The sequence below is a fragment of the Hyperolius riggenbachi genome, chromosome 12 (genome assembly GCF_040937935.1).
Source record: "Hyperolius riggenbachi isolate aHypRig1 chromosome 12, aHypRig1.pri, whole genome shotgun sequence".
NCBI classification, from domain to species: Eukaryota; Metazoa; Chordata; class Amphibia; order Anura; family Hyperoliidae; genus Hyperolius; species Hyperolius riggenbachi.
In genome coordinates, this window is record NC_090657.1 from 182,534,317 (window position 1) to 182,553,538 (window position 19,222).

The 19,222-nt window shown below is 47.4% G+C and overlaps 1 protein-coding gene across 1 annotated transcript in view; it reads left to right on the forward strand.

The window, feature by feature from the left end:
• The first annotated feature begins 575 nt into the window (after positions 1-575).
• LOC137542473 (bactericidal permeability-increasing protein-like) overlaps positions 576-19,222 on the forward strand; it is a 67,853-nt gene continuing 49,206 nt past the window's right edge. The window contains exons 1-5 of the mRNA XM_068264411.1: positions 576-632; positions 6,461-6,552; positions 6,711-6,887; positions 14,783-14,842; positions 17,539-17,706. Of these exons, the coding sequence (XP_068120512.1) occupies positions 605-632; positions 6,461-6,552; positions 6,711-6,887; positions 14,783-14,842; positions 17,539-17,706 (525 nt within the window). The 5' untranslated portion in view covers positions 576-604. The remainder of the gene's footprint in view (positions 633-6,460; positions 6,553-6,710; positions 6,888-14,782; positions 14,843-17,538; positions 17,707-19,222) is intronic.

Sequence of the window (19,222 nt, forward strand, 5' to 3'; positions counted from 1 at the left end):
TCCATCGAAATCAATCGAAATCGGCCGTCGATCGGTCGATTGGCCAACCGATTTGCAATCGATTGATCGATCGATTTATCGGGATCGATCGGTCGGCCAGAAAATCGGCTGAGTGTATGGGCTGCTTTAAACCCAGTTTCTAGCAAATTCTCTGTTCTCAGAGCTAAGACTGTCTCTTATTGGCTACAAAATCTCCACAGTATAAAAGCTGCTCTCCTATTGGTGGGAGGAATTCTCCACCTAGATGTAGGAGGGAAAACTGCAAACAGCAAACTATGCAGTTAACTGTTTCAGAGCTGATTTCATAGAACTACAAATCCCAGATATGATCACACAGAGAATACACTTTGCACAGGTACTAAATAGCCATGTTTACAGGATGGCTACACGTTATTGGGCGTTACCTTTTTTACGTTGTTGGTCTGTTTGTCAAATAAACAACTGACAACCAATCGAGAAATGTTCCCTTTCAGCCATTTTTATCTTGGCTCCCTCCATCATAGTCTTTCTTTCATTTGTCAGTAAGAAGCCAGATGGTACCCTGACTGTATTTCTGTGCTTTTTCTCTTAGATTTGTCCTTCCTTTTCCCAAGCCGTGAAGCAGATGGAGCAGAAGCTGAGCTCTCTCCCAGGTAATCCACAATTTACCGCTTGTTTCCAGACATGAGGCGACCCAGCAGGATACGAACGTTTTCTCATTCCCCGCACATGATTGGATGCTTGACTTGAGCCCACTTGACATGCCCACTTCACGTACCTGGTAGTAAAATATGCTTAAGGTGCCCCTAAATCTACCGATGTATGGCCCAATTGACCATGAGACAAATCTCTCTCTGATCAAATCTGATTGGAGAGTGATCTGTTGCTTGCCCAAATACTGCAGACTGATTCCCGATAGATTTCATCATGAAATCTATCCAAAATCGGCCTAGCGATGCTGCCCCCCCCCCCCCCCCCCCCCCCCCCCCCCCCCGTGGGGCTACAGTGTAAATTCTGACCTGTCCCGCTGAGGTGACTCCTGGCCACATCCGCTATCTGTACGGGGGTCCATGAGTCTTCATGATATCTCGCGCCCAGGGCCGGCCTTTGACCTGAGCGACCTGTGCGATCGCTCAGGGCGCCGGCTTCCAGGGGGCGCTCCTGCCGCCTGGCCGCATGTAGCTGGCTGTGTCCGTTTCGCTCCGCCCCCCCCCCCCCCCCGTGCGGCCACCGTGATGGAGGGGGGAGCCGCGGGGAGAGCAGCCCGTCCTCTCCCTCCCTCCTCTCCGGGCGCTCTCCGTGCTCCCCCCTGCAGAGTGCAGACTGCAGCAGTGAGAACAACTCACCTCCCTGGTTCCGATCGCCGGCGCCTCTCACTTGCCGCTGGTCTCCTCTTGTACATTGTCACTGATGCACAATAAACTTCCTGCTTAACAGGAAGTTTACTGTGTATCAGTGTCAATGTACAAGAGGAGACCAGCGGCAAGTGATACACCGTGAGAGGCGCCGGCGATCGGAACCAGGGAGGTGAGTTGTTCTCTCTGCAGTCTGCAGCAGCATCGGAGGGGGGGAGCACGGAGGGTGGCCCGGAGAGGAAGGGAGGGAGAGGTCGGGCTGCCCTCCCCGCGGCTCCCCCTCCAGTATGAGGGGAGGGGAGCACCTACCTACCTACCTAATCTATACTGGGGGCACCTACCTATCTAGCCTGTACTGGGGGGGGCAGCTACCTATCTAATCTATACTGGGGGGCAGCTACCTATCTAATCTATACTGGGGGCACCTACCTATCTAACCTATACTGGGGGGGGGCAGCTACCTATCTAATCTATACTGGGGGCACCTACCTATCTAACCTATAGGGGGGGGGGGGCAGCTACCTATCTAATCTATACTGGGTGCACCTACCTATCTAACCTATACTGGGGGGGGGGGGGCAGCTACCTATCTAATCTATACTGGGGGCACCTACCTATCTAACCTATACTGGGGGCACCTACCTATCTAACCTATACTGGAGGGGCAGCTACCTATCTAACTTATACTGGGGGCAGCTACCTATCTAACCTATACTGGGGGCACCTACCTATCTAATCTATACTGGGGGCACCTACCTATCTAACCTATGCTGGGGGCAGCTACCTATCTAACCTATGCTGGGGGCAGCTACTTATCTAATCTATACTGGGGGCAGCTACCTATCTAACCTATACTGGGGGCAGCTACCTATCTAACCTATACTGGGGGCAGCTACCTATCTAACCTATACTGGGGGCAGCTACCTATCTATACTATACTGAGGGAACCTACCTATCTAACCTATACTGGGAGGGGGGGGGCAGCTACCTATCTAACCTATACTGGGGGGGGGGGGGGGGGGCAGCTACCTATCTAATCTATACTGGGGGGGGGCAGCTACCTATCTAATCTATACTGGGGCAGCAGCTACCTATCTAATCTATACTGGGGGCAGCAGCTACCTATCTAATCTATACTGGGGGCAGCAGCTACCTATCTAATCTATACTGGGGGCAGCTACCTATCTAACCTATACTGGGGGCAGCTACCTATCTAACCTATACTGGGGGCAGCTACCTATCTATACTATACTGTAGGCAGATCCCCCCCTTTAGTGTATATAGGCTTAGGCTACTAGTCTTACAGTCGCAGATCCCCTTTTAGTGTATTTAGGCAGCAGATCCCCCCCCCCCCCCCATTAGTGTATGTGTGTGGTGCGCTCACACGCGAAGAGGATGAATTTGGGGGGGGGGGGCACCAAAATCTGGTTCTGCTCAGGGCGCTGTGAAACCTAAGGCCGGCCCTGCTCGCGCCATCACCGCCATCCACCTGATTAACCACGTTGGTCTAATGATGCACTGGACCAATTTCAGCCCTAAATCAATCGAATCATTGGTCCACAAAATCGCTAGATGTATGGTCACCTATAGAGTGTATCTTCAATCACATTCATCTTATAGATTTTTTTTTTTATTTCTGTCTCGTATCCCTGGTTGTTCCTTTACTCTCCCACAATGACAGAAAAAACGACAAATTCTTCATTCATTCCCAAAAAAATAGCTTATCTTTAGGAAGGGATCAAACTTATCAGAGCGAAATCTGCATGCGCTTTCCCGCCCTTTTTTTTCCCTTGCATATACACAGTTTTGTGATTTTCCGGGGTATTTGGATTGGTATGTGGATTTTTTGTGCGTTACATAATTACATAATTAGTTTGGTTGAAAAAAGACTTCCGTCTATCAAGTCCAACCAGAAAAAAAAATAAAAAATAAAATAATAATTAAAAAATATCCCAGTTGATCCAGGGGAAGGCAAAAAACCTTACAAGGCCTGGGCCAGTTAGCCTTAAAAGGGAAAAATTCCTTCCCAACTCCGGATGGCAGGCAGATAAATCCCTGGATCAACTCTTTTGGGACTTACCTAATAATTATAGCTGTGGATGCCCTTCAATGCAAGGAAAGCATCCAAGCCCTCTTTAAATGCAGATATAGAGTTTGCCATAACTATTTCCTGAGGTAAGTCTTTCCAGATTTAACCACTCTCACTGTGAAGGAGCCGTTTCTAAATAGATGTCAAAATCTTTTTTTCCTCTATACGAAAATCATGTCCCCTAGTGCGTCATACAACTCTAGGGACAAAAAGTTCATCTGCCAAGCTTTTGTATTGCCCTGTGATGTATTTATAGATGTTAATCAGGTCCCCTATCCGTTGCCTTTTTTCCAAGCTAAATAAGCCTAGTTTGTCCAACCTTTCCTGGTGGTAAGTGAGATCTTCCATCCCTCTCTGATTAATTTAGTTGCCAGTCTTTGTACCCGTTCCAGAAGGTCAATGTCCTTTCTATAGTGTGGTGCCAAAAACTGTATTCCATACTCCAGATTTGGCCTCACAAGTGATTTATACAGAGGGAGTAGAATACTAGCATCCAGAGATGTTATTTCCCTTTTTATGCATCTCAGAATTGTATTTATTTTAGCTACCGCAGCTTGGCATTGTATACAATTACCTAACTTGTTATCAACCAGTATTCCTAAGTCCTTCTTCAAGTCTAATGTTCTCAGCTGTATGCCATTTATTTTATACGATAATCTACCATTGGTACGTCCAAGGTGCATGACTTTACATTTATCAACATTAAATTTCATCTGCCATGTGCCTGCTCATATGGCCATTTTGTCAAGGTCCAGTTTTAATATCTCACTATCTGTCTTAAGGTGGCCACACACCATACAATTTTTTAAAAATCTGTTCAATTTAAGAATTGCAATCAATTTTTCTGACTGATCGTAACATTTAAAAAATATGACCAATGTACCACACACCTTTGTTAAATTTTTCCCCAATTATGATAAAAATGATTGGAAACTCTGAGAAAATTGCTAGGGTGTGTATATTAATAAATTGACAATCTAACACACACCATACAATCTTTAAAAAGATTGAAGAAAAATATCTGGCATTTCGGATCGATAAAAATCGAAGAAAACGGGAAATCCGATCAGATTTTTCATTCGAATGAAAAAAAGCTTTAGTGTTGATAATTCTGCATAATTTTTGTATCATCTGCAAAGATGGCTACATTACTCTGTATTCCATCTACTAGATCATTAATAATTGCATTGAAAAGAATTGGACCAAGTACTTACCCCTGCGGTACCCCACTGCTAACAGTTTCCCATTTTGAGTATGCTCCGTTTACCACCATTCTTTGCCTTCTATCCCTTAACCAGTTTTCTATCCACATTACACACATTTTCTCCTAGTCCCTGTATCCTCAGCTTCTGCACCAGGCAATTGTGGGGAACTGTGTCAAAAGCCTTTGCAAAGTCCAAGTAAACTACAACTCTATCGTAATTTTATTTAATTGTTCATGCACACCTTCCTGTGTTAACCAATTCATGCGGAATGAGAAAGTTCGGGAACAACCCAGGGCCATATTATGAGCTAAAAACATCACCTTGGTAAAGACAGAAGCAAAGCAAGTGTTTAAAATTTCAGCTTTAGCTCGGTCCTCCACAACCAAGTTTCCTGCCTGATCTTGTAAAAGTCCTATATTCTCTACCTCCTTTCTTTTAGAGTTTAAATATTTGTAAAACTTTTTTTTTTCAACTTTGATTGTTATTATTAAATATTTGTAAAACTTTTTGTGAATTTTTAAATCGCTGGGGTTTTTTGTGCATACCAATGAAGTTTAATTTACATGAAAATATATCTGATTAACTTCAAAGTTGCATGCGATTTTTGCAGACGTACCGTCCATTGACTTGCATTAAAGGGGAACTGAAGTAAGAGGTATACGGAGGCTGCCATATTCATTTCCTTTTAATCAATACCAGTTGCCTGGCAGCCCTGCTGGTCTATTTCTCTGCAGTAGTATCTGAATAACACCAGAAACAAGCATGCAGCTAGTCTTGTCAGATTTGACTTTAAAGTCTGAAACACCTGATCTGCTGCATGCTTGCTCAGGGGCTATGGCTTATAGTATTAGAGGCAGAGGATCAGCAGGGCTGCCAGGCAACTGGTATTGATTAAAAGGAAATAAATATGGCTGCCTCCGTATACCTCTTACTGCAGTTCCCCTGTAAATGCTTTTCGCGCAGCGCACATGGACCTGCAGGATGATTTTTTTTTTATGCAGAAAAATCAGATCCCAAAAATTCAGTCTAGGGACAAAGATGACAATTAAAATCTACACTTTAAGTGAAATTACACTTTGATTAAAAAAACTGCTACAAATATATATTAGTGTTTTCTTTTAGTATGTTTTAAGCCATAGGGGATACAGACTGCCCAGAAAAAAATTTCTTTCTATGCAGAGTAGGAGCCCTTTTTTTTCATTATCCACTTCTGGACTAAACCAGTGATGGGAAGCAAACTTGGACACTCCCACATTGCAGCTCGTGGTAGGAACCCTGTGGAATAAGTGTATTTCCAATGCTTACCTGTAAACAAGCTGAGATGAGTCTGCCAATCTGATCTGAAGGGATTAACCTTTTCTCAGGGATGGTCGCGTTTCAGTTTCAGCTCATCCATAACAGACATTAAAGGACAACTGAAGTGAGAAGATTAAAGAAGCTGCCATATTTATTTCCTGTTAAACAATACCAGTTGCCTGGCAGCTCTGCTGATCTATGTGGCTGCAGTAGTGTCTGAATCACACCAGAAACAAGCTTGTCAGATCTGATAATGTCAGAAACACCTGATCTGCTGCATGCTTGTTCAGGGGCTATGGCTAAAAGTATTAGAGGTAGAGGGTAAGCAGGACAGCCAGACAGCTAGTATTGCTGTAAAGGAAAAAAATTTGGCAGCCTCCATATCCCTCTCACTTAAGTTTTTGTCCTTTAAATATACTATATGTGGCGGGGAGTTTTTTTCTTTATCTTAGTGAAGGAAGTGTTTACTTGACCTCTTCTGCAAGTGACAGGTGCCCTTGGCGTTACATGACAGCCTCTGTCTCTGTGTTTTGCAGTCTCTCTGTTTGTGGATTCCGTGTCTGCGGTGGAAGTTGACCTGGTGGGACCGCCTCTCATTACAAGCAAGAGTTTTGACCTCTTTGTGAGGGTAAATAGAGTCACGAGGATGGTAGAAGGATCAGTAAGGGGTGTGGATCTGCCCCTTTATGGGCCCCATGCCGCACTACTGTCTGTACTGCCCTAATGGCGGCCCTGAAGGGAGATCTAGAATCCATTGGAGCTTACTGCCTTCTGTGTTTGCCGCAGGGCCAGTTTGATGGGCGAGGACAGCACTGGGATTTGCCCTATCTGCCGGAGAAGCTGGTCCTGCCAGACGTTGACTCCCGCATGCTGCTCCTGGCTCTGTCGCAGTTTTCCGCTAACTCTGCAGCATACGTGCATTACAAAGCAGGGTTTTTACAGTATAACATCACTGATGACATGGTGAGTACAGCTCTGTTATATTAAAGCGGACCTGAACTCAGAAGTCCTCTCTACTCTAAAAGCTACTCAACAGCATAATCATTTTTACACAAAACACATTTCCTTGTTACAGCTGATACAAATCTTCAAATAAACCTGCACTGTTTCTACTTCCTGATTCATGGAAGCAGACATATTGTTAACATCCTGTGCTTTCAAATGGGCTTATCTGCCATCTCTGCCATAGGCATTCATGTGACACAGGTAGTGTTGGGCGAACATCTAGATGTTCGGGTTCGGGCCGAACAGGCCGAACATGGCCGCGATGTTCGGGTGTTCGACCCGAACTCCGAACATAATGGAAGTCAATGGGGACCCGAACTTTTGTGGTTTGTAAAGCCTCCTTACATGCTACATACCCCAAATTTACAGGGTATGTGCACCTTGGGAGTGGGTACAAGAGGAAAAAAAATTAGCAAAAAGAGCTTATAGTTTTTGAGAAAATCGATTTTAAAGTTTCAAAGGGAAAACTGTCTTTTAATGCGGGAAATGTCTGTTTTCTTTGCACAGGTAACATGTTTTTTGTCGGCATGCAGTCATAAATGTAATACATATAAGAGGTTCCAGGAAAAGGGACCGGTAACGCTAACCCAGCAGCAGCACACGTGATGGAACAGGAGGAGGGTGGCGCAGGAGGAGAAGAAGGCCACGCTTTGTGAGACACAACAACCCCGGCCTTGCATGAGGGCAAGAAGCGTGCGGATAGCATGCTTTGTACCGCCATGCAGTCATAAATGTAATAAAGATAAGTGGTTCAATAAACAGGGACCACGCGGCAACGCTAACCCAGCAGCAGCAGACGTGATGGAACAGGAGCAGGCGCAGGAGGAGAAGGCCACACTTTGTGAGACACAACAACCCAGGCCTTGCATGAGGGCAAGAAGCGTGCGGATAGCATGCTTTGTACCGCCATGCAGTCATAAATGTAATAAAGATAAGTGGTTCAATAAACAGGGACCACGCGGCAACGCTAACCCAGCAGCAGCAGACGTGATGGAACAGGAGCAGGCGCAGGAGGAGAAGGCCACGCTTTGTGAGACACAACAACCCAGGCCTTGCATGTGGACAAAAAGCGTGCGGATATAGCAGCAATGCTTTTTGCCGCCATGCAGTCATAAATGTAATACAGATGAGAGGTTCAATAAACAGGGCCCGGAAACGCAACACCATCCCAGATGTTCATTGGTCATGTTACTTGGTTGGGGTCCTGGAGTGTTGCGTAGTCATTTCCAATCCAGGATTGATTCATTTTAATTTGAGTCAGACGGTCTGCATTTTCTGTAGAGAGGCGGATACGCCGATCTGTGACGATGCCTCCGGCAGCACTGAAACAGCGTTCCGACATAACGCTGGCTGCCGGGCAAGCCAGCACCTCTATTGCGTACATTGCCAGTTCGTGCCAGGTGTCTAGCTTCGATACCCAATAGTTGAAGGGTGCAGATGGATGGTTCGACACAGCTACGCCATCTGACATGTAGTCCTTGACCATCTTCTCCAGGCGATCGGTGTTGGAGGTGGATCTGCACGCTTGCTGTTCAGTGGGCTGCGGCTGCATGGGTGTCAGAAAATTTTCCCACTCCAAGGACACTGCCGATACCATTCCCTTTTGGGTACTAGCTGCGGCTTGCGTTGTTTGCTGCCCTCCTGGTCGTCCTGGGTTTGCGGAAGTCAGTCTGTCTGCGTACAACTGGCTAGAGGAGGGGGAGGATGTCAATCTCCTCTCTAAAGTCTCCACAAGGGCCTGCTGGTATTCTTCCATTTTGACCTGTCTGACTCTTTCTTCAAGCAGTTTTGGAACATTGTGTTTGTACCGTGGATCCAGAAGGGTATAAACCCAGTAATTGGTGTTGTCCAGAATGCGCACAATGCGTGGGTCACGTTCAATGCAGTCTAGCATGAATTGAGCCATGTGTGCCAGAGTCCTACCAGAATCCTCATCATCCTCTTGTGAGCGTTGTGATAGTTGTTGTGATGCATCATAGTCGTCACCTTCCTCCTGGTCTGCTTCTGCTGACCATTCGCGTTGAATTGTGGAAGTCCAACGTGCACCGCTCTGGCCCTCGTCAGTGGTGGCATGAAATTCCTGCTCCAACTCCAGCTGTTCCTCCTCCTCTTCTTCGTCATAGCTGCTGGGGCCAGCGTTCCCTGAGGCGGATGGCCTGATGTTGGTACCATCACGCTGATCGTTTTCTCCTTCAGATTCCCCCAGTTGCATCATGACAGCTGTTTCCTTGATTTTTAACATCGACCTCTTCAGTAAACACAGCAGTGGTATGGTAATGCTGACTGAAGAGTTGTCACTGCTCACAAGCAACGTGGATTGCTCAAAATTTTGGAGGACTTGGCAGAGGTCCAACATGTTGGCCCAATCGGATCCACAGAAGCTTGGCAGCTGGCCGGATGCGCCTCGGTACTGCGCCGTCATGTACTGGACCACTGCACTCTTCTGCTCGCAAAAGCGGGCTAGCATGTGCAGCGTAGAATTCCAGCGCGTAGGGACATCACACAGCAAGCGATGGTGGGGGAGATTGAAGCGCTCCTGCATCTTGGCGAGTGCCCCCGAAGCAGTACTGGAATTTCTACAATGTTTGGACACTCGACGCACCTTCAACAGCAGATCGGGCACGCCTGGGTATGTCCTCAGGAACCGCTGAACTACTAGGTTCATCACGTGCGCCAGGCAAGGGATGTGTGTCAGCTTAGCCAACCTTAAAGCGCGAATGAGATTACTCCCATTATCACACACAACCATGCCCGGTTTCAGGTCCAGCGGTGCCAGCCACAAATCCGTCTGTTCCTTTATTCCCCTCCAAATTTCCTCCCCTGTGTGCTGCTTATCCCCAAGGCAGATTAGCTTCAGCAACGCTTGCTGACGCATGCCAACAGCTGTGCTGCACTGCTTCCACGATCCTACTGCTGCTGGGTTAGCGTTTCCGGATGAGGTACAGCTTTGAGATGCGTTGGAGGAGAAGGAGTCAGAGAGGTAGGTGCTGCTGTTATCCAGTGGGAGGGACGGCGGTGCAGCTGTTTGTGGCGTGGGCAACACCCGTGCCGTAGCAGGTGAGGAATCGCTGCCAGGCTCCACAAGGTTCACCCAGTGCGCGGTAAGGGAGATGTATCGACCCTGGCCGAACGCACTCGTCCAGGTGTCAGTGGTGAGGTGAACCTTGCAGGCAACGGCATTCTTCAAGCTTCGGGTTATTTTGCTGACCACGTGCTCATGCAACTCAGGCACTGCAGAGCGTGCAAAGTGGTAGCGGCTGGGAACCACGTAACGTGGGATGGCCACTGACATCATGCCCTTGAAGCTGTTTGTCTCCACCAATCGATATGGCAGCATTTCGCAGGCCAGAAGCTTGGCTATGCTGGCTGTTACTGCCACGGCCCGGGGGTCATTTGCTGGCAATTTCCTCTTGCGCTCAAACATCTCCGACACAGACAACTGAACCGTAGCGCTGCACACGGAAGGGCTGTTGGTTGTTGTGTTTGATGAACACTGGGAGACCTCAAGAGCACTACTCCGGAAAGTGACAGTGTCAGCGTCGTCTGATGTTTGTGAATGTTGTGAACCACGCAATGGCTGGGCTACTGCTGCTGCTGAGGCGGGTCTGGTGAACCCAAGGGAGGCAGTGTTGTTTCTGGTACCCTGTCCTGACGCGTTTGCCCAAAGAGTGGGATGTTTGGATAGCATGTGACGGCTCATGCTGGTGGTGGAGAGGTTGTTAATATTTTTCCCCCTGCTCAGGCGGGTCTTGCACACCTTGCAAATCGCCATGGTAACATCCTCAGTGCAGTCTTCAAAGAAAGCCCAGACTTTGGAGCACCTGCCTCCTTGCTGGCGATTTCTGTTTGCTCCTCTTTTGCCTCTCACTTGAACTTCCACGCTTGTGGTGCCTGAAATTGCGCGCCGCCTACCTTGTGGCACAAGGCGAACTCGTGCAGCAGTGTGTTCTTCAACAGACTCATCTGTGCTGCTGCTACGACGGCGATGTTCTCGTTCACAAACAAAATCTGGGTCTCTGTCCACATTGTCCATACCCTCCTCTTCCATCTCCTCAAACTCGTCATATGTTATTGTGGGCCACCGCCGTGGAGTAGAGCTCCCCACAACAACCTCTGCGCAGCACACTCCAACGTCGTCTTCCAGATCTTGTCGGCCGACCTCCTGCAATTGCAACCCCTCCTGCCCAAATTGCTCTGGGATTTGGGTTTCCGAGTCCTCTTCGGACTCGCCTTGTATTTCAGTGCGCGGTGCATTTCCCACAGTTAACGGTTGTGAATCCAGGCACAACATTTCTGGCTGTTCCTCCATTGACCTTTGAAAGGTGGAAGTTTGTTGGGCTGGGAATAGCTCCTGCGAATACCCCATTGTGTCCTGAGGTAATTCATCGGACTGGTTATCTGGCAGTTGTGTGCGTGGTGTCGCTGCCGGTTGTGTCAGCTTTGTGCCCACTGGCTCCTTGTAACTGGCTGAGGACTCGGACCTCGTGCGTGATGTGCTGGTGCTGCTTAACCCACTGCTGGACGCTTGAGAGGTCATCCAAGTAATTATCTGGTCCTGTTCTTTTGGATTTGTGAGGGTTGTTGTCCTGGACAACATGGGCGGTATTGAGTGGGTTTTCTTGGGTGCTCCCCTGTGGCCTGTACGTGAACCGTCAGGGGAAACACCTCTTCCCTTGCCCCTCCCTCTTTCACCGGATTTCTTCCTCATTTCACTTATCCTTACAGTACACGCTGACTGGCAGCAGTACAGTGGCAGTACAGAAATGCTATACAGTACCACTATTCCCAGCAGCGACACAGAGCACAATGCTATACAGTGACGGGTGAGCGGTGTACCACTATTCCCAGCAGCGACACAGAGCACAATGCTATACAGTGACGGGTGAGCGGTGTACCACTATTCCCAGCAGCGACACAGAGCACAATGCTATACAGTGACGGGTGAGCGGTGTACCACTATTCCCAGCAGCGACACAGAGCACAATGCTATACAGTGGCGAACGAGCGGTGTACCACTATTCCCAGCAGACACAGAACAGTACACAGAATGCTATATAGTGTGGCTGAACGAGCGGTGTACCACTATTCCCAGCAGACACAGAACAGTACACAGAATGCTATATAGTGTGGCTGAACGAGCGGTGTACTACTGTTCCCAGCAGACACAGAACAGTACACAGAATGCTATATAGTGTGGCTGAACGAGCGGTGTACTACTGTTCCCAGCAGACACAGAACAGTACACAGAATGCTATATAGTGTGGCTGAACGAGCGGTGTACCACTGTTCCCAGCAGACACAGAACAGTACACAGAATGCTATATAGTGTGGCTGAACGAGCGGTGTACAACTATTCCCAGCAGACACAGAACAGTACACAGAATGCTATATAGTGTGGCTGAACGAGCGGTGTACCACTATTCCCAGCAGACACAGAACAGTACACAGAATGCTATATAGTGTGGCTGAACGAGCGGTGTACTACTGTTCCCAGCAGACACAGAACAGTACACAGAATGCTATATAGTGTGGCTGAACGAGCGGTGTACTACTGTTCCCAGCAGACACAGAACAGTACACAGAATGCTATATAGTGTGGCTGAACGAGCGGTGTACTACTGTTCCCAGCAGACACAGAACAGTACACAGAATGCTATATAGTGTGGCTGAACGAGCGGTGTACTACTGTTCCCAGCAGACACAGAACAGTACACAGAATGCTATATAGTGTGGCTGAACGAGCGGTGTACTACTGTTCCCAGCAGACACAGAACAGTACACAGAATGCTATATAGTGTGGCTGAACGAGCGGTGTACTACTGTTCCCAGCAGACACAGAACAGTACACAGAATGCTATATAGTGTGGCTGAACGAGCGGTGTACCACTGTTCCCAGCAGACACAGAACAGTACACAGAATGCTATATAGTGTGGCTGAACGAGCGGTGTACTACTGTTCCCAGCAGACACAGAACAGTACACAGAATGCTATATAGTGTGGCTGAACGAGCGGTGTACTACTGTTCCCAGCAGACACAGAACAGTACACAGAATGCTATATAGTGTGGCTGAACGAGCGGTGTACTACTGTTCCCAGCAGACACAGAACAGTACACAGAATGCTATATAGTGTGGCTGAACGAGCGGTGTACCACTGTTCCCAGCAGACACAGAACAGTACACAGAATGCTATATAGTGTGGCTGAACGAGCGGTGTACTACTGTTCCCAGCAGTGACACACAATGACTGGGGGGGACCCTGGCTAGCGTGGCTGGAGCGCGAACTACCCTGCCTGCCTACCCAAAGCTAAACCCACAGACAAATGGCGGAGATATGTCGTGGTTCGGGTATTTATTTACCCGAACCACGTGACAGTTCGGCCAATCAGAGCGCGTTCGGGTCCGAACCACGTGACCCGTTCGGCCAATCACAGCGCTAGCCGAACGTTCGGGGAACGTTCGGCCATGCGCTCTTAGTTCGGCCATATGGCCGAACGGTTTGGCCGAGCACCGTCAGGTGTTCGGCCGAACTCGAACATCACCCGAACAGGGTGATGTTCTGCAGAACCCGAACAGTGGCGAACACTGTTCGCCCAACACTAGACACAGGGTAGAGACCAGATTACAATTTGTGATTATACACAAATGAGGGGGCATTAGACAGGCTAAATGCTCTAAATACATAATACATACAGGGTGCATTTCTCTCTGTTTTCCTTCTGTCCTGTGCAAGAGTTCAGGTCCACTTAAAACCTGAACGCCAGGCTAAGTTAAACTGATTTCCCCTCTTACTCCGCCCGTTGCTGGCAGAACTCTGTACAGAGGTGTAACTACTGAGAAAGGAGCTCCTGCCGCTCCTCCTCCTTACCTATTCTCAAATACAGGCTCCACCCCTCAGCTATAGCCGTTGCTGTTTGAGGCGCTACTCCTCCTACTGCTGAAATTCTGTTTGTCCCCACGTTTATTGCCTGATGAAGCTGGCATGGCCTGCGAAACGCGTTGCACTTTTGTGGTACTATATAATAAATGTGATTATTATTATACACACAGTCTTTCGTGTCTACTTTATGGAGGTAAGTCCACCGCTTCCTCCAAGCAAATTTTAAAGGTTATATCCACTTTTACCCTACTGGCGCCTCTGTTCCCCGTTTGCTGTTTTGGCTACACTTGTTGTGGATGGCGGGCAGAGATGGATTAAGATGTAATGGGCCCTAAGCATGGTAGTAGATTTGGCAGCCTTTGTGGTCCTTTTAGTAAGCTAAAGTGAAGAGAGGTCAGAGAAGGTGGTACGTGAGCCCCCTGACATCCACTAGGCCCCAGGCACCTGCCTAGGTTGCCTGGTGCATGATCCTGCTCTGGTGGGGGGATTAAAGTGACCATACTTGCTATACCACCCCTGGCAGATGGATGGTTGCTGCAGGACACCATAGTTTGTAGTTACCCCCCAGCATCTATAATTGTTTAGAAAATTGCTCCAAACATACATCATTGCCCCACTCGTCTTTTACATTTTTGCAGTTACCAAAAATGATTTCATTTTAATTTGCCGCCTGACGTTAATTTCCACAACTCATAGTAGACTTATATTACGAGCATGGGATCTGTACACTTACTGCAGTATGGACTGCATAGAATTTTCCATTTTGCTGCAGGAGTAATTATATGCAGGAGCTCTTCTAGTGATTGGATACAGGCTTTGACACGCCCATCAGACAATTGGTGTTATAAACACCGTTTTGATCCATTTAGATTCTCAACAGATGCAGAGTTTTACTTTCATTTAAAAGAAATAGCCTGGAAAATATTTAATTTAAAATAAAAATGAAATGAATGCCATTTTGTGTTTATTGCAGATCCCTAAGCATTCCCCAATACGGCTAAACACAGTCAGTCTAGGAATCTTTGTACCCGAGGTAAGACAATAATTCTGTGTGTCTTCTTTGTTTTACTTTATGATGTGACTGTGGGCGTGTCCAGGGCTGAGCTGAAGTGTTAGGAACCTAAAAGCAGCGTTTTAAACTCTGCCCCTCCAAACTTGCCACACCCTAAACCACGCCTTTTACACGTGATAATGACAGTATTATTTACCTAAAATGGGACAACAATACTGTCACTATCATCAAGAAAGTGCAACAGAGGATGTACCACCTACACTTAAGGTAGCCATACACTGGTCGATTTGCCATCAGATTCGACCAACAGATAGATCCCTCCCTGATCGAATCTGATCAGAGAGGGATCGTATGGCTGCCTTTACTGCAAACAGATTGTGAATCGATTTCAGCCTGAAACCGTTCACAATCTGTGGTGGTGGTTGTGCCGCCGCTCCCCCCCCCTCCACATTCATTACCTGCTCCGCCGACGCGACTCCCCAGGTCTCCGCTGTCTTCTCCGCTCTAGTCTGGTATCCGGGTCCGGCATGCTTCACTTCTTCACTGTCTGGGGGAAGTTTAAACAGTAGAGCACCCTCTACTGTTTAAACTTCCTGCCGGGAAAGGAAGAAGCGAAGCCTGCTGGATCCGGAGCCCAGCGCGGAGACGGAGCAGCGGTGACCGGGGGGATACGCGCCGGCCGGATCAGGTAATGTATCAAGCTGTATTGCGTCGGCCGTAGGGCAATCGAACGCCGCTAGCGACGCGCTCCCTACCCGCGGGCGATCGACGGTAATTTCCCGCACGGAGCGATCGACGGGACCGATCTATTTCGGGATGAAATAGATCGAAATTTAGCAGTAACGTTAACGATTTGACAGCAGATTCGATCCCAGTGATCGAATCTGCTGTCGATCGGCGGAGAATCGGCCTAGTGTATGGCCAGCTTTAGGCCTTGTTCACATTACAAATCGGTTGCGCATTCGCATGCACTGAGCAATTTGGTTAGCACTTTTAAAAGCACTTTTTCCTGTGCTTTGCGCTTAGAAAAGTGCTTTTCTAAACGCTTATGTGGAGCGGTGAATTTGTGAACTCTTTGACCCGGAAATGAATAAATACAATGGCCTCAATTCACTAAACTTTGTCAAACACTTTTGCAAACGTTTGATAATTTACCTCATGAGTAAAATCTAATTTTGAATTCACTAAGGTGTTATAGATTTATCGAATGTTTTATCGATAAAATGTTCAATAAATATATAACACCTTAGTAATTCAAAATTAGATTTTACCCATGAGGTAAATTATCAAACGTTTGATTAAGTGTTTGATAAAGCTTAGTGAATTGAGGCCATTGTATTTATTCATAAAAGTGCTCCGGAAATCGCTGTTCAAAGTTCTTTTTCAAGCCCTTTACGATTTCCCTATACTTTATATTGAATCACAAACGCTCAGAAAATAGTGCAGGAGCCACTTTTGCGATTCAATAGAAAGCGCATCACTCATGTGAAAACACTCACATTGAGCATCATTGCACAGGCGCTTAAAGCAGAGCTCTTAGTTTGAACAGGCCCTAACTGAAAAAGTTTGCTCTACCGCAAAAATTAATGATGCAGTTCTACGCTGTGCTCATTGAACCCATCATGACATCATCTATGACTGTCTGGTTCGGCTCCTGCTCCATACAAGAAGAGGTGAATCATTGGCTGTAGCTTACCTTCCCTGCAGGATCTTTATGCTAGCAGGTGCAGAAAGAGAGCGACCAAGATTGCCTCTGGCCCCTCTCACCCTGCTCACTCCATCTTCCAGCTCTTGCCTTCAGGTGTGAGATACCGGTCAGTCGCAACAAAAACTTCTAGACACAGGAACAGATTTTTCTAGATCTGCTAGGACTGGAAAGCATTGCAGCATAGAACTGAAAATGAAAATTCCTCACCCTGTTTGCTGCCACTATAACTTGCATACTGTCCTTGATTTGTAATATATATACTGTCTGTCCTTGTTTTGTTTGTGCCTGTTAAGCAACTGCCAAGTTAAATTCCTGTAAGTGCAAACCGCTTTGGCCAAATAGATTTTGATGTGATTGCAATTTCCCTCAGGGACACAGGTACAACTACAAAAGTGGCGCCCCAAAAGAGCTAGGTGGCACCATCTACAAGTGACCATGGTAACCAGTTGCCTCTGCAGGTGTAGGCAAGAGCCTAGTGTGCCTAGTGATAAATTCGGCCCTGGGTGTGTCTGTGTTATCGATTACAATAACTGGAGTGGGAAATGCTGAGTCAGTTGGGCTGATTTATAACTGAAGTGGGTAACATTGAGTCGATTGGGCTGGAAAATAAAGTAAAAGTGTTGCAGGTGATCAGGCCATCCAATTTGTATCCTCGCATAAGGTGTCCATCAATGATACAATCTTGATTGTATAATCTTACTGTTTCTATGTAATATGAGGGACTTCCTGAAGTATCCATTTAAAGTACATTAATTTAGTTTTCGTTCCTACTGCATTGATTGATACAATCAAGACTGTATCCTTGATGAGCTACTGAAACATAAAGGGTGGCTCTAGCCAAATTCTCCACTTTTTCCCCAGTTTCCTTTTCACCCATCTTGGTAAATTTTCCTCAATGTGAATGACTGGACCCATGATTGCTGATGTATTCACAAATATATACTGTATGTGTATATATATATATATATATATATATTTATATTTACATAAGGTTGTGTCCACCTTACAGCTTCCTGGTCGTTACCCCAATTCGCCGGTAGTTCTGCAGGTTTCAGCCCGATCTGCTCCTACTGTGACCTACCAGCCCGATTCACTCACCGTGGGAGGATCTACCCTCGTTGAGGCCTTTGTCCTGAGTCCACAGCAGCCACCGATCTCCATCTTCCAGATGCAAGCTGTGAGTTCCAACACTGGCAAGAGGCTAAAAGCTGAAATGGATGACAACTGGTATTGTATGTCTAGAGGAGGAGTCTGGTGGTGATGAGAGAGGAGGGGAAGGTAAAGGAGACATCTGCAGGGAAATATAGGGCTGATGTGTGGTGGAAGAAGCAAGAGAAGAGACAGTACAAAAGTGAAGTGAGTGTCTTTGGAAGGAAGGAAGTAGAACATCTGGAGGAGATAAAAGAAAAGAATAAGGAAATTGTTTATAGAAATAGAAAATGAAAGAGATTGCAGAAAAGGGAATTGTCTGGAGGGAGAAGTAAGAAAAGTGTAAATGGGAAGAGGTAAGAGAAAAATTAGAAGATAAGATAGTTGTCTGCAGAGAGAGAGGAGATGCACGAGAACTGTCTGGGCGAAGAGGTAAGGCAGGGCAGTGTCTGGAGGAGGACATGAATGTCTGACAGAGGAACTGTCTGAAGGAGATTTGGGGAACGTCTGGAGAAAGGAAGGAAATAACTGTCAAATGGAGGAGATGAGGGGAACATCTGGAGAAGGGGATAGAGGACCAGTGTGGTGGTGGTGGAGGAGGAGATGAGGGGAACGTCTGGAGAAAGGAATAGAGGATCAGTCTGGTGTTGGAGGAGGAGACTAGGGGAATGTCTGGAGGAAGGGCTAGAGGACCTGCCTGAAGGTGGAGGAGGAGATGAGGGGAACGTCTGAAGAAAGGGAAGGAGGAACTGTCTGGCGGAGGAGTTGGGGGGGAACCTCTGAAGAAAAGGCAGGCGGAACTGTCTGGAGGAGGAGTTGGGGGGAACATCTGGAGAAAGGGATAGAGGACCAGTGTGGTGGTGGAGGAGGATATGAGGGAAACGTCTGGGGAAGGGGGTAGAGGATCAGTCTGGTGGTGGAGGAGGATGGAGGGGAACATCTGGAGGAAGGGATAGAGGACCTGCCTGGAGGTGGAGGAGGAGACGAGGGGAACCTCTGAAGAAAGGGAAGGAGGAACTGTCTGGAGGAGGAGATGAGGGGAACCTCTGAAGAAAAGGAAGGAGGAACTGTCTGGAGGAGGCGTTGGGGAGAACATCTGGAGAAAGGGATAGAGGACCAGTGTGGTGGTGGAGAAGGAGATGAGGGGAACGTCTGGAGAAAGGGAAAGAGGATCAGTCTGGAGGTGGAGGAGATAAGGGAAATGTCTGGCGGAAGGGATAGAGGACGTGTCTGGTGGTGGAGGAGAATGGAGGGGAACATCTGGAGGAAGGGATAGAGGACCTGCTTGGAGGTGGAGGAGGAGAAAAGGGGAACCTCTGAAGAAAGGGAAGGAGGAACTGTCTGGAGGAGGAGTTTAGGGGAACCTCTTAAGAAAGGGAAGGAGGAACTGTCTGGAGGAGTTGGGGGGAACATCTGGAGAAAGGGATAGAGAACTTGTCTGGAGGTGGAGGAAGAAATGAGGGGAACGTCTGGAGAAAGGGATAGAGGACCAGTCTAGTGGTGGAGGAGGAGATGAGGGAAACCATCTGGGAAAAGGGATAGAG